Genomic DNA, 14,682 nt, shown 5'->3' on the forward strand with positions numbered 1-14,682 from the left:
AGTTGAATAAAAGATATATACAACATACTAGCACAAATTGATTTCTTACACTTTATTCAAAATTCTGCTTTATATACCATTAAAATCTCAATACAGAATAAAAAACACACTGGAATAGAAACAATACACTCAAACATAGTTTAACCTCTGCTGTAGAGTGCAATCACCACAATTTCCAAATAATACGTTCATTGCACATAAAAATGATTCAATGTATCTTAACTTGTTTCTGAACATATCTTTACAAGTTTTATCAAATCATCGGTAATAACAAACTAATTATACACAAAGGAAGTGAAATCAAACTTGTCTCATATTACTCTAGAATAATGGTGTTTTTCTCTTTGCTTTAGCGATGATCACAAACTAGACAACTGCCAGCAAGAAAGTATGGAAAAGCCGCTTTTCTAGAGTAAATCAGAAAGAAGCTGCTCTTCTATGGTGTATCAGAGAGAGGCTGCTCTTCTATCTTATATCAGAGTGAGGCTGCTCTTCTATGGTATATCAGAGTGAGGCTACTCTTCTATGGTATATCAGAGAGAGGCTGCTCTTCTATGGTATATCAGAGAGAGGCTGCTCTTCTATGGTATATCAGAGTGAGGCTGCTTTTCTAGAGTAAATCAGAGAGAGACTGCTCTTCTATGGTATATCAAGAGTTTTATGGTAGAGGACACTATATTTTATCATTAATGAATTTTTGTGTCTCCTGTAATAATTCAGCGTTTGGGACCACACAATGGGGACACTGAGAGGTGATGATTAAGGTGTTTCTTATGTTTGTAAGTGACACCACATGTCTGGCACTGGAATGGCCTCACATTAGAATGTTTCACCATGTGTTCCTCCAGTCGACTTTTATGGGCAAATTGTTTATTACACACCCCACAGACGATAGACAATGTTTTTTTTTTTTTAAATGTGTGTGTACTGTCTTGCATATGTTCCCGGAACTTTTCCTCCGAGTGGCAAAGTTTATTACACACCATACACTGATAGAGAGTTAGATTTCGCTGCACCGGCAATGGGACGGCCTCACCTACACAAACAAGAAACACTGTTTAAGTACACCGCCATTGTAAAGAGATATAAAACACTGCCATGCTAACAAAAACATGATATGGCATCCAGTGGCAATCTTATGACTAAAGTCATGTTTAAAATGGAACATGTTAAAACACAGATGGAGAGAACACAATGGCACCAATACAAGGTACATACAGTGACCAACATTTGTCTAGAGAAATGCATTCACCCTACATTAATATAACCCTGTAATATCAAATAAGGAAATACTCCTATCTGATTGTATAACAGATGAGAAACTCCCAGTTTGTAAAATATTCCAATACCAACTTTCTTGGACAACAATCATCACCAGATCAAACCAGCGTAGTGCTTTGCTGTGTACACCACTTATTGATTACAATTGTATACCAGCAGTGTAGTTATCTGCAGACTTGCAGTACAAGTTGATTCTAGCTAACAGTCTCCCTGTTAAGCAGTTAAATCATTAAAACTTCTATAAATTGTCCTTTTACTAGATGTTACTCTCTAGTAGCTAAAAATAGAAACGCTCCAGTCCAACTGCTAGGTCATTGACTTGGTGTTAATAAGACACAATGAAGTCTGAAGCAATGGTTGTTATATTGTACTAGTAATATTTCCTATACCTATAAACAGCCAGTGACTTCAGGAATTAGACAGATGACTAGCGTGATCCCCAGCACACCTGAAAGACACACGTAGATGGTGATTCAGGTGTTTCTTGTGTTTGTAACTTGATCCACAGGTCAGACACTGGAATGGCCGAAGATCAGAGTGCATTCTCATGTGTTCTTCCAGACTACTGGGTCTGGAGAATGTTTTTTGACAAATTGGGCAAGTCTTAGTCCTCAGTTTTGCCATGTGGACAACACGAATGTGTTTCATCAGGCAATCATTATTCTTAAAAGGTTTCCCACAATCTTCACAAAATGGGGTGGTAGGGAGAAGCTGGCTAGAAACATCATCAACTTGAACCATTTCAAATGTAGCATTTTCATGAGAACTATTGTGGGACAAGGCATGCTTGCCGGCCTCGTCTTCAGTGGAACTACTGTGACCACATACAGTGCACCGATACAGGTAGATAAGCGGAGGGTCCTGCATATCTGACTGGGGTCCTCCATGCCAAGGCACACCTACACAAGACAAGAAATAGTTCTCTTAGTGGCTATACAAAAGCCTGCCATTACAAACAAAATGTCTTAAGTTAAAGCTCCAAAATAATACAACATGTAAATCTCTTATCACGTAAATGATAACAATGGGGTCCAAGTACACTCATAGGCGATATAAATGTCACACTGTTATCACATATCCTGTAAAATACAGGAAAATATTCACTTCTTTTTCAATTAAATGCAATTAAGTTGAAAGTTAATATTTCGGGCACTATACATATTATTTCCATAGAATAGTACCTGAAATATAATTAGCACACACATAAAACCTCTAGTAAAATCAGTCCTGTTTTATCAGTGATATAAAACATAACCTATTTGATCAATGTCTTGTTCAGTTCTACAAGAACATCTCCTTATAACAAATTTCAGCCATACCTGCAAAAAATCAGATACAATCAAAACCAGCTGAAAATGCAATGAAATTTTTGAAGTACCTCCATCTTTGCATTTGACCTTGATATCAAACATCTTTGACCTTCAGTCTTCAAATTTTTTTACTTCTAGCTACCCACCTTGAACTTACAGTCGTAAGAGATCATTGACCTCTAACCCAATGACCTTCAGTTTATTAGTACATGTATATTGACCTCCAATATCAATGACCTCAGAACATTTTCTTCATATTGGTAATGTCAATAGAATAGAAGTTCTTATAACATAACCAGTAGAAGATTAGAGTGTGACGTTTCGATGACAACATGGTCATCTTCATCAGACAAATGACCAGTGTGGAGTGTACTAGCACTGACGTACATAGTGTACAAGGTATGTAATCAACCAAATTTAACGCCTGAACTATAATCCTATGTACACTATGGTCAAAAATTGTGTGTCAAGATGTAACAGATTATAGACTGCAAAATACACAAGATAGTACCAATCCATAATGCCTTCTAACCAACATAAACAACACGTATAATCTTTATCAACAACACAAACCATCTACTATAGGCTTATCCTTGAAATATTTTGTATTTAATGAAGCCAGTTATTTGTACACGTTATACAGTGAAACCACCAATCAAATAATCTTACTTGCTCAATAACCACCACATCAGATGTTTTGAAATCACTTTGATCAACAACATAGGTTTTCAGTGTATAAAATGTTTTATGTATGGAACCAAAGAGAAAACATCATTGTATTAAATTGAATATATATATGGATGAAATATTGAGTTAACATCAAGCTCAATGGCAGCATGTTAATCCTCTGAGTCTACATCAAGCTCAATGGAAGAATCATGTCAATCCTCTGAGTCAACACAAAGCTCAACGGCAGCATTGTGCCAACATCGCGCAAATTCTGAGACAAAAGCATGCTCAATGACAGCATTGTGTCAATCTCCTGAGTCAACATCATGCTCAATGACAGCATTGTGTCACTCTTCTGAGTCAACATCATGCTCAATGACAGCATTGTGTCACTCTTCTGAGACAACATCATGCTCAATGACAGCATTGTGTCAATCTTCTGAGTCAACATCATGCTCAGTGACAGCATTGTGTCACTCTTCTGAGTCAACATCATGCTCAATGACAGCATTGTGTCACTCTTCTGAGACAACATCATGCTCAATGACAACATTGTGTCACTCTTCTGACACAACATCATGCTCAATGACAGCATTGTGTCAATCTTCTGAGACAACATCATGCTCAATGACAACATTGTGTCACTCTTCTGAGACAACATCATGCTCAATGACAGCATTGTGTCAATCCTCCGAACAATTTGAGTTTGAAAGATATCTTATCCATATCTGCATCTGTGATGATACTTTTTTGTTTTCTCATTTTTCATGATGGAAGCTTTCTTTGCAGATCTCATCTGATAATGGAACTATCAGCTGTCAGCGTACACTTACTCCCATAACTGCACTCAGTTTAGATTCGTTGAAAGTTGACATTTTTTAGACCCATTTCTGTGCCTGTTGAGCTGATGTTGATGTTTGTAGGTCTGGCCACAGACAGAACACTTGAATGGTCGCTCATCTGAGTGTCGTGCCAGGTGAACACGCAATGAGCTTAGATTCTCACATCTCTTGTGACAGATCTGACAGATTTCACAAGTGGCGTTACTATGGCATCTCAAAACATGGCGTTTTTTACCACTTAGCGTCTCAAATAGTTTCCCACAATCCTCGCATGGTAGTTTTGCTTGTATATAAACTGTTTGTTTATTGAACAAACCAACATGGCTGATGTTATAAGTTTCATGGTGTTTAGTTTTATGAAAGTTCATTTCTTCCTCGGAACTGAATATCTGAATGCAGACATCACACCGATAAATGCCTACAGACTTTTGAGAAAGGCTGCTCAAGGGAGGTAACTCCGGTGCCTGGCTCCCATCTGTACAAGACAAGAAAGATGGAGTTAGGTGGGACAGCCATGGTCAAGTAACACATCAACAGAGTAATAATCTGTATATATAATGATAAGTGTGTAATTATACCTGTATTTCCAGGTAGTAAGTGTATATATAATGATAAGTGTGTAATCATACCTGTATTTCCAGGTAGTAAGTGTATATATAATGATAAGTGTGTAATTATACCTGTATTTTCAGGTAGTAAGTGTTATTTCTTTAAGTCAATTTATATAACTGCTAAATTACAAAGATACTTCGAGATGGAACTTGTTTTACATTTTACCTGCCTTGTTTATCTGTAATTTACCTGAAATATAATGCCTTTTACCTGTATAGGAATGTGTTTTACTTTTATGAATTAACCTATACTGCAAGTATCCATAATTTATCCATAATAATGTTTATGCTTATTTTACCTGTATTATTTTCACTGATAAAAATACAAGCCACTTGTTATTTTTTTTAACAGTTTATTATTTTTTATACTGAAAAATGTACAACACAGCTAAAGTAGAGGGAATTAACAATTACCATGTAAAATGTTTCTATTTCACAATGACCTATCACTCCTAAAGCAAGTTGTTAACTCACAGACATGACATCAGACAGTATAACAGCGTATCAACCATGCTTCTGTTAACTCACAGACATGACATCAGACAGTATAACAGCGTATCAACCATACTTCTGTTAATTGACAGACATGACATCAGACAGTATAACAGCGTATCAACCATGCTTCTGTTAACTCACAGACATGACATCAGACAGTATAACAGCGTATCAACCATACTTCTGTTAATTGACAGACATGACATCAGACAGTATAACAGCATATCAACCTTACTTCTGTTAATTGACAGACATGACATCAGACAGTATAACAGCGTATCAACCATGCTTCTGTTAATTGACAGACATGACATCAGACAGTATAACAGCATATCAACCATGCTTCTGTTAACTGACAGACATGACATCAGATATTCAAAAAAGCACAGCAATTCTGCTTCTGTTAACTGATTGACATGACATCAGTAAAACAGCCCATCAATTTCCTGACAGACATGGTGTCAGATAGACGTGATATCAGTGAAACAGTCCTTCAACCTTGCCACTGTTTCCAGACAGATATGACATCTGATATTTAAAAAAAATCACAGCAATTCTGCTTCTGTTAACTAAGATACATGAAGTCAGTTAAATAAAACAGCTCAGAAACTCTGCCTGTGTCTCTGTTTCTGAACACTATTTGTTACTAGGTATCTTTCTGAACCCTAGTTTTCATCAAGTCTGTTTTTGAACACTGTTTGTTACTTGGTCTGTTTCTGAACACTAAGTCCACCATGTGAAGACATATGCTTATTGAGATGGTGTTTGTGTTTATAAGACTGTCCACAATGCTGACACTGAAAAGGCCTCTTGTCTGAGTGTTTGGCCTGATGGAAACGGAACGAGCTGAGATTCTCACATCTCTTATGACAAATCTGACAGACATAACAAGTAGCGTTACTATGGCATCTCAAAATATGACGATTTTTACCACTCAAACTTTCAAAAATTTTTCCACAATCCTCACAAGTATGCCTTTTTGGCATATCATTAAGGTCTACCTGAAAGGGGCCTTCAGGTCCCACGTCAACATACAGAGTGGAGTGTTGTTCAGATTTATGTATTTTTAATTCTGGCTCTGTACTGAATGTGTGATTGCAAACATCACACTGAAACACTCCATGTGACGTTTGTGAGGGAATTCCCGGCGATGGAAACACAGGTACCAGGCTCAAATCTGCACAATACAAGAAAGATGAGTTAAAGTGGTGCCACCTGGTGGTAGGTATGGGATCAATCTAATCATAAAACAAAGGTAAAAGACACCAACATGGCAGACATAGCTATCTCTATCCTAATGCAGCAATAAAACACCCACTAACATTTCAGGAGCCTTCAGCAGTTTGGAGGAACCAATGTAGGTTTGTTTTCGATGTTACATCTTATCTGAAAGCAAAATATAAATTGGTGTCTTTCCATGGTGTAATTCTTTCAGAAAATGTCACCCTTTTAGCTGAAGAAAGTTGTACTAATTTGCTGAGGTACAAATCACTTGTTGCCTTGGTGATGTGGCACTTTTAAGAAGCTGTAGGTATCTTGTTGCCTTGGGGAGGTGACACTCAAGGAGTTGTAGGTAATGTGTTACCTGGGTGAGGTGTAACTTTAGGGAGTTGTAGTAACTTGTTTCCTGGGTGAGGTGTAATTTTAGGGAGTTGAAGTAACTTGTTTCCTGGGTGAGGTGTAACTTTAGGGAGTTGTAGTAACTTGTTTCCTGGGTGAGGTGTAACTTTAGGGAGTTGTAGTAACTTGTTGCCTTGGTGAGGTGTAACTTTAGGGAGTTGTAGTAACTTGTTGCCTTGGTGAGGTGTAACTTTAGGGAGTTGTAGTAACTTGTTGCCTTGGTGAGGTGTAACTTTAGGGAGTTGTAGTAACTTGTTGCCTTGGGGAGGTGTAACTTTAAAGTAACTTGTTTCCTGGGTGAGGTGTAATTTTAGGGAGTTGTAGTAACTTGTTGCCTTGGGAAGGTGTAACTTTAGGGAGTTGTAGTAACTTGTTGCCTTGGGAAGGTGTAACTTTAGGGAGTTGTAGTAACTTGTTGCCTTGGTGAGGTGTAACTTTAGGGAGTTGTAGTAACTTGTTGCCTTGGGGAGGTGTAACTTTAAAGTAACTTGTTTCCTGGGTGAGGTGTAACTTTACAAGTATTATTTTCTGTATACACATTTTATATCGTTAATCCCCTTTAGATTGCATATATGAAACCTTCTCTGTGTTAAATACTGGTATCACAAGCAAAGTGATTACCAGCTGACAATAAACACAACATGTTTTGTTATTGGGAATGTTTAATTTCTGAACAGTACATAAAATCAGTTTTCAAAATGACATAGCTAACAATACATTGAAATGACAAACAGGCCACGAAATACTTCTGCTGAAACAATATACAAAACATTTCTGTTACATTATCACTTTTCTGTATGCTTTACAATTTTAAAATTCCTGATGTGCTGAAAACGTTTTCAAAGAAACACAACAGTACATCATCTTGCTGCCAACTCTCCAGCCACACCTAGTATGTTTTGCCACTCTCAATTCACCACTTGCCCCTCTCTCGAGCCACACCTAGTATGTTTTGCCACTTTCAAATCACCACTAGCCCCTCTCTCTAGCTAGCCCTAATATGTTTTGCCACTCTCAAATCACCACTGGCCCTCTCTCGAGCCAGCAACATCTAGTATGTTTTGCCACTTTCAAATCACCACTAGCCCCTCTCTCTAGCTAGCCCTAATATGTTTTGCCACTCTCAAATCACCACTAGCCCCTCTCTCTAGCTAGCCCTAATATGTTTTGCCACTCTCAAATCACCACTAGCCCCTCTCTCTAGCTAGCCCTAATATGTTTTGCCACTCTCAAATCACCACTAGCCCCTCTCTCTAGCTAGCCCTAATATGTTTTGCCACTTTCAAAATCACCACTAGCCCCTCTCTCAAGCCAGCCCTAATATGTTTTGCCACTTTCAAAATCACCACTAGCCCCTCTCTCGAGCCAGCCCTAATATGTTTTGCCACTTTCAAAATCACCACTAGCCCCTCTCTCGAGCCAGCCCTAATATGTTTTGCCACTTTCAAAATCACCCACTCTCCAGCCAGTTTTTGCGTTTCATGTTCAAATAGTGTTTCAGATTCTGCAAGACTTTTTTAAAAAGTAAGAGCTTTATATGATATCGTCATAAGCAACCTTACAGCTGCTGTTAGGGTTGGAAAAAAACATTGGTTGCCTGAGTCTCCTTGTGCTTTACAGTGATGTGTGCTGTCAATGTTTCCTTGTGTTTGAATGTGCGTCCACAAATGTTACACTTGAATGCTCGTTCGTCCGAATGACACAACATGTGACGCTTAAAGGCACTGTCATTCTCACACCTTTTACCGCATATTGTACAGACGAAGCGCTGATCATTGCTATGGTAACAGAACATATGACGACTCCTGCCACTGTTGGTTTGGAAGTATTTACCACATTCAGTACAGCTGTACTTTAGTATACCAGTCATACTGCGTTTCCTTGGTTTATAGAATGTGAAAGGGGTAACCGGAAAGCCTACCGTACCTAACTGGCTCGGAAGCGTGCTGCTAGAATTCACTTGACCAAACATTTCCATGTTGGAATCCCGAGTCTGAATATTCTGGTCTGTGGCATATGGACCTATTCAAGACAAAAAAGGTCATTTTTAGTGATTGTCTCAGTTGCCTGAATCGGGTAATGCATTTGTAGAATCAATAACTGAGTTACCTTAGTTACCCGAGCAATCAATCACTCTGGTACCCCTTACACGATTCAAATTTTAAAAAAAAAGTAGTACCAATAATACATAACTAAATCCAAGCAAAGCATCTCCATGGTAACAGGATCAGTAACTGTCTTCATTTATGGCAGAGAAGGTGGGAATTGAGGTGATATTTGTGTTTAAACTTATGGCCACAAATGTCACATGCAAATGGCCGATGATCTGTGTGTCTCCTCATATGTCGAGTAAGGGTGCTCTGGTTCTCGCAGCGTTTGCTGCATACTTCACATACCAAGCACTCAGCATCACTGTGGTATCGCAGTTTGTGCCGGCTCTTTCCACTTACACTCTCAAACACCTTTCCACAGTCCTCGCATACAATTTTAGCGTCACTGACCAGTACGCTATCAAGGGTGGGGGGAGGTAACCCAGTGGATTGGGACACTTGATGAGATGGAAAGTGCATCTGCAAGTCGGACCTGGTGGCAAACGTAACGCTACACAACAGGCACTGATACCCACCGCCTTTTGTTACCATGGAAACTGGAGGCTGTGGCATACCTACACAAGACAAGAAAGATTGGATGAGACATTGTGTTTGGAATGAGACATCCTACACTTACTATGACTATAGAACAGTTTGGTCTCCAACAGTACACAGCTACATTGGCAGAGAAGAGAACTACATTGAGGGTGGGTAGGTTACATATGTTAGTACCCAGGCATGGGAAAGACAGAGGTTTTTAAAAACCTGTAACAAATATGTGAAATTTTAACTGAACAGCTTACCTCAAGATATGCTAAACTGATGCTATTATTAAGAAAAAAGTTAGTGTGCTGGAAATCCTATTGTAATCATCAATACCAGTTTTTGTTTATCTAGTGACCAGTGTGGGTACCCTCAACACATTTTCTGACACGATAAGGAATTCTCTTTCCATGCAGCCTATCATACAAAAAAAAAAAATGTCATTTTGCACTTTAGACCAGTTAAAGTTAAGATATGAATATAATCTTAAGGATAGCCTTCCTACACCAAACTCACAGAGTTTATAAACTGTTGTGATCCCACACTACACTATCCAGCATCAGAAGTCCCCATCCCACTCTCCAGCGACAACTATCGTCTCACTTTCCAGCGACCACTATCTTCTTCCCATTCTCAAATGGCAAATATCTCACTTTCAAATATCTATCATCTTTTGCTTCTTTATGAAAAGGAAAACCAAGCTAATACCTCAATACACAAACTAAGACATTTAGCACAATAATACAGGATCTACTGTTACATAAACCTGTGAATACTAAACAGATTATGAGATACTGTCTTTTGTTTCAGCTGCACTAAAATTTTATTTGTATGTTGCCTCTGTAAAACTCAGCACTAAAACTAATGTTTAATTCAATACTAAAATGTTACAGATGTTTGTGCCTGTGTTTAATTCAGCACTAAGACATTATAGTTGTTTGCCATATTTAACTCGGCACTTGTCTGTCGCCTGTGTTTAACTCGGCACTTGTCTGTCGCCTGTGTTTAACTCGGCACTTGTTGTCACTGCTGTGGCAACTCGCCATTAAAGTTTAACAGCTGTTTGTCTCCCCTGTTTAACTCAGCACTTGTTGTCACCGCTGTGGCAACTCGCCATTAAAGTTTAACAGCTGTTTGTCTCCCTTGTTTAACTCAGCACTAAAATTTTACAGTTGTTTGTCTCCCCTGTTTAACTCCGCACTTGTTTGTCACCCCTGTGTTAAAACTCAGCACTTGTTTGTCACCCCTGTGTTAAAACTCAGCACTTGTTTGTCACCTGTGTTAAACTCAGCACTTGTTTGTCACCCGTGTTAAAACTTAGCACTTGTTTGTCCCCTGTGTTAAACTTAGCACTTGTGGTCCTTTAGGTTCCATTTGTGTTTGTAAGATTTTCCACACAACTTGCACAAATATGGCCGTACATTGTAGTGACTTCGCTCATGGATTTTTAGATTGCTCTCAAATGGGAACATTTTGCCACATATTTTACAGGTAGGACATTCTGAAGATCGATGAAACAGTATCTGGTGTTTGTAAAATTCTGGCTTGGTACGAAACACTTTAACACATTCGAGACATGTGAAGCTGTGATTCGGATGCACACTTTGAATGTGCGTTTTGAATGCATCTTTATCTTCAATTGTGAACTTGCACAGAGCGCACACAATCACCCCTATTTTGTGGTTTTCTTGATGTAATTTTAATCCTTCTAGAGAAAAGTACACTTCCAAACACTCTTTGCACCTGAACATCTGACCACTATTTGAGGCCTGTACTGTGTGTTCCTGACTGTGACCTGTAGCCTGGGTTCCCCAGTCTCCTGTACAAAACAAGATAGCACCTTTGCATTACTTTGGCAAACTTTGAGATTTTGCTTTCCTATACTTGCTCAAAGTAAGATATAACACACAACAATAATTCGATAATTGGTTTTATTTATTAAACAAAATGTTCGCAACTTTAAATAAAGACAAGATATTTTATGAAGCATGCATTATATACAACAGATTTCTAAGTACTTATACAGCCAATATTTATGTAACAGAATTACATCAAACAAAATTAGTCAACAACTGGCAATATAAGGATGCTTTCAACTATAGGACATTGTTACTCCAGATGCTTTTTATTCACTCTAGATGCTTTTTACCAAAAGTAATTACGTCTAACCCAAGATGAATACTCCTGTAGATTTTGGAGAGTTTGAGACCCTCTGATTATCACATTAAATTGCTCCGAGAGATTTCGGTAAGAAAAACTGTTTGTAGAATCTTATGATTTATTGAATTTAATTGCTCCAGTAGATTTTAGTGAAGACTGATGGTAGATCAAGTGGACTTTTTGTTATACATTACATCAAGGTCTGTAATTGAAGATCAATATCTGGTAGTTTTGTAGAACAGGACCTTTGATGATAAATCAATATCCTGTAGTGTTTGTGTTATAGCTAGCTCTGCAAGTGGCCATTGAGCATGTCTTATCTTTATATCTACAGAAAAATAGCACTTTCTGTTACAATTACTCATACATCGATATTGTATGTCACTAAATGAAAATGTATACAACTGTCTTAATCACTGTAAGCCTGTCCTTAGGCTGCATAATTTTGCCAGTCTGAACACACTTGTAGTTACGCCTTCCCGTATAAAGGTACAAATGATACACACTAGAACGTCTTGTGACACATGACACTTCTCCTGTTAAAATTTCAACCTGTCTCATCACACAATACCTTGATCATCAAAACTTGAATCTTGTCAAACACTTGTACACAGTCTGAACACTTGTCATAAAACACCAGTTATCACATCTGTTCTGTATCACGCCTGTCTACTGACGCAAGCCGGAAACAAATCCCAAATCAGACATGTCTACTGGAACCAGCATGAACAACTGTCCTGTATCACATCTGTCTACTGGTGCGAGCCTGAACAACTGTCCTGTATCACACATGTCTACTGGTGCCAGCCTGAACAACTGTCCTGTATCACACATGTCTACTGATGCCAGCCTGAACACCTGTCCTGTATCACACGTCTACTGATGCCAGCCTGAACACCTGTCCTGTATCACACGTCTGCTGATGCCAGCCTGAACAACTGTCCTGTATCACACATGTCTACTGATGCCAGCCTGAACACCTGTCCTGTATCACACGTCTACTGATGCCAGCCTGAACACCTGTCCTGTATCACACGTCTGCTGATGCCAGCCTGAACAACTGTCCTGTATAACATGTCTACTGGTGCCAGCCTGAACAACTGTCCTGTATCACACATGTCTACTGATGCCAACCTGAACAACTGTCCTGTATCACACGTCTACTGATGCCAACCTGAACTCCTGTCCTATATCACACATGTCTACTGATGCCAACCTGAACACCTGTCTTGTATCACACATGTGTACTGATGCCAGCCTGAACAACTGTCCTGTATCACATCTGTCTACTGATGCCAGCCAGAACACCTGTGCTCCTTGAGGTTGTGTAAATGCTTGTAGGACCTGCCACAATACTGACACACAAAAGGCCTGTCGTCCGAGTGACACTTCACATGTGCCTTTAGGTAACTCATAAAGTGGAACTTTTTCTGGCAGATGTGACAGGAAAAGCGTTCAGTGCCATGGCTTTTTCTATGTTTGTCCAGGGACTTATCCGTGGAGAAATAGGAAGAGCAGATATCACACTTAAATGTCCGTCTCTCCGAGGAGGGAAGCACTGAGTAAACCTCGGATATATTTACTGGCATTTTCCCTGACAAAATAAAAACAAAACTGATTCAGAAACTAAAATTTAGATTGAAATTAAGACATTTTAACTTCCAGTTGATAAAATTCAAAATAATTTTACGTATTCTAAACCGGAGACAAAAATTTTCAGTTGTCCTTTCAAGCAATTTCATGATTTTTTTATTATTTCTACACCAGGCAAAACTTCAACAAATCAGCAATATCTGGGCATCTATGTAGACAGTACACGAGACAAAATCTCAACAAATCGGCAACATCAGAATCTATACAGACTGTACAACAGACAAAAAACCACAACAAATCAGCAATATCTCAGCATTTATATGGACTGAACACCAAACACGTTGTCAATTTGGATACATACTTAAGTTCAATTACCAAGTATTTTGGAGTGTTCTTGTAGAGCTTATCTGGGCCGAGCCCATGAAATTTGTGGAGGTGATGAAAACGTCTGTGATGGATGTATAGAAGCCGAGGTCTGGTGTTGAACCATGGATTGAAGTGAGTGAGGTGGTACTGCATTAGAGATTTGGGAAGAAATCACAACAGGTGATGTTTGGGAGGGAGGTATTGGAGTCTGTGGGGACTCCTGTGTAGAGGTTGTCCCAGACAAATCGCCCTGCATGATGCATTTGTGCGTCTTGAGGTGGTGTTGCCACTTGTACGTCTTGCCACACGCCTTACAACCATAGGGCCGCGTCACCAAATGACTGTGCATGTGAACCTTGAGGAAACTATCATACTGGAAGCCTTTGTGACATATATCACAAACAAAGCGATTAACTCTGTGGGTCTTGTGGTGTTTCTGATATTCCTCCGCTGAAGAACAGTACGCACCACAATCAGAACACTGCAACATCATTGTAGACGCATCTTGTGGCACATCATTTCCTGCACAAAACAAGAGATGTTCTTTTTTTATAACAGACTAACTGTCCTTGACAATCATTATTTTATGAATAGACAAAAGCAAATGATTAAAGATACTGTTGGTATTGTACAAGTTAAGAAAACTCCAAACAGAAGTGTAAATTGTAGATAATCCTATGGTTAATCCATTTTTACAAAGAAAATGTTTTCTTCTAAAGGAGAGGGACCAAACTGTTGATCTTGATTGTCTGTGTTGGGTTGCAGCATAACTTTGGGTGGACTTTTGTCAGGTACCATATGTATGAGACGAACATGTTCCTTTAGTTTGTGCTTATGCTTATATGCCTTTCCACATGTCACACATTTGAATGCGCGAACACTTGAATGACAACGCATATGTCGAACAAGATTGCTTTCAAATGGAAATGCTTTGTTGCACAACTGGCATACAAATTTACAACTGTGGTGTGTTTTTTCATGTGCTGATAAAGCCTCTTTGGAGTTAAATAACACACTGCATATGGTACACTGAGCCAGGGGGGCAACTCCAGTGGGCATGCTGTCCAGAAACACAACACCGCCATCACTAGGATTACCTGCA

General features: G+C 38.9%; 1 protein-coding gene across 22 annotated transcripts in view; it reads right to left on the reverse strand.

Moving 5' to 3' along the window:
• Positions 1–14,682, reverse strand: part of LOC132565723 (myoneurin-like) — a 70,746-nt gene that overhangs the window by 27,744 nt on the left and 28,320 nt on the right. Inside the window, exons 5-6 of one of the 22 annotated variants that reach the window (XM_060230442.1) lie at positions 1,671–2,180; positions 956–1,036 (exon numbers count right to left, since the gene is read on the reverse strand). The exons of 11 other annotated variants lie outside the window; for them this stretch is intronic. In XM_060230442.1, the coding sequence (XP_060086425.1) occupies positions 1,690–2,180 (491 nt within the window). In that variant the 3' untranslated portion in view covers positions 956–1,036; positions 1,671–1,689. Of the gene's footprint in view, positions 1–56; positions 1,037–1,670; positions 2,181–4,093; positions 4,578–7,472; positions 8,851–8,893; positions 9,494–9,522; positions 11,281–11,416; positions 13,216–13,575; positions 14,103–14,143; positions 14,678–14,682 lie in introns of those variants that run through there. 10 more of the 22 variants (XM_060230466.1, XM_060230443.1, XM_060230444.1 and 7 more) reach the window with 10 other exon arrangements.

The sequence above is a fragment of the Ylistrum balloti genome, unplaced genomic scaffold, assembly GCF_031769215.1.
Source record: "Ylistrum balloti isolate Yb309-2 unplaced genomic scaffold, AGI_CSIRO_Ybal_v1 Utg369730, whole genome shotgun sequence".
Classification (NCBI taxonomy): Eukaryota; Metazoa; Mollusca; class Bivalvia; order Pectinida; family Pectinidae; genus Ylistrum; species Ylistrum balloti.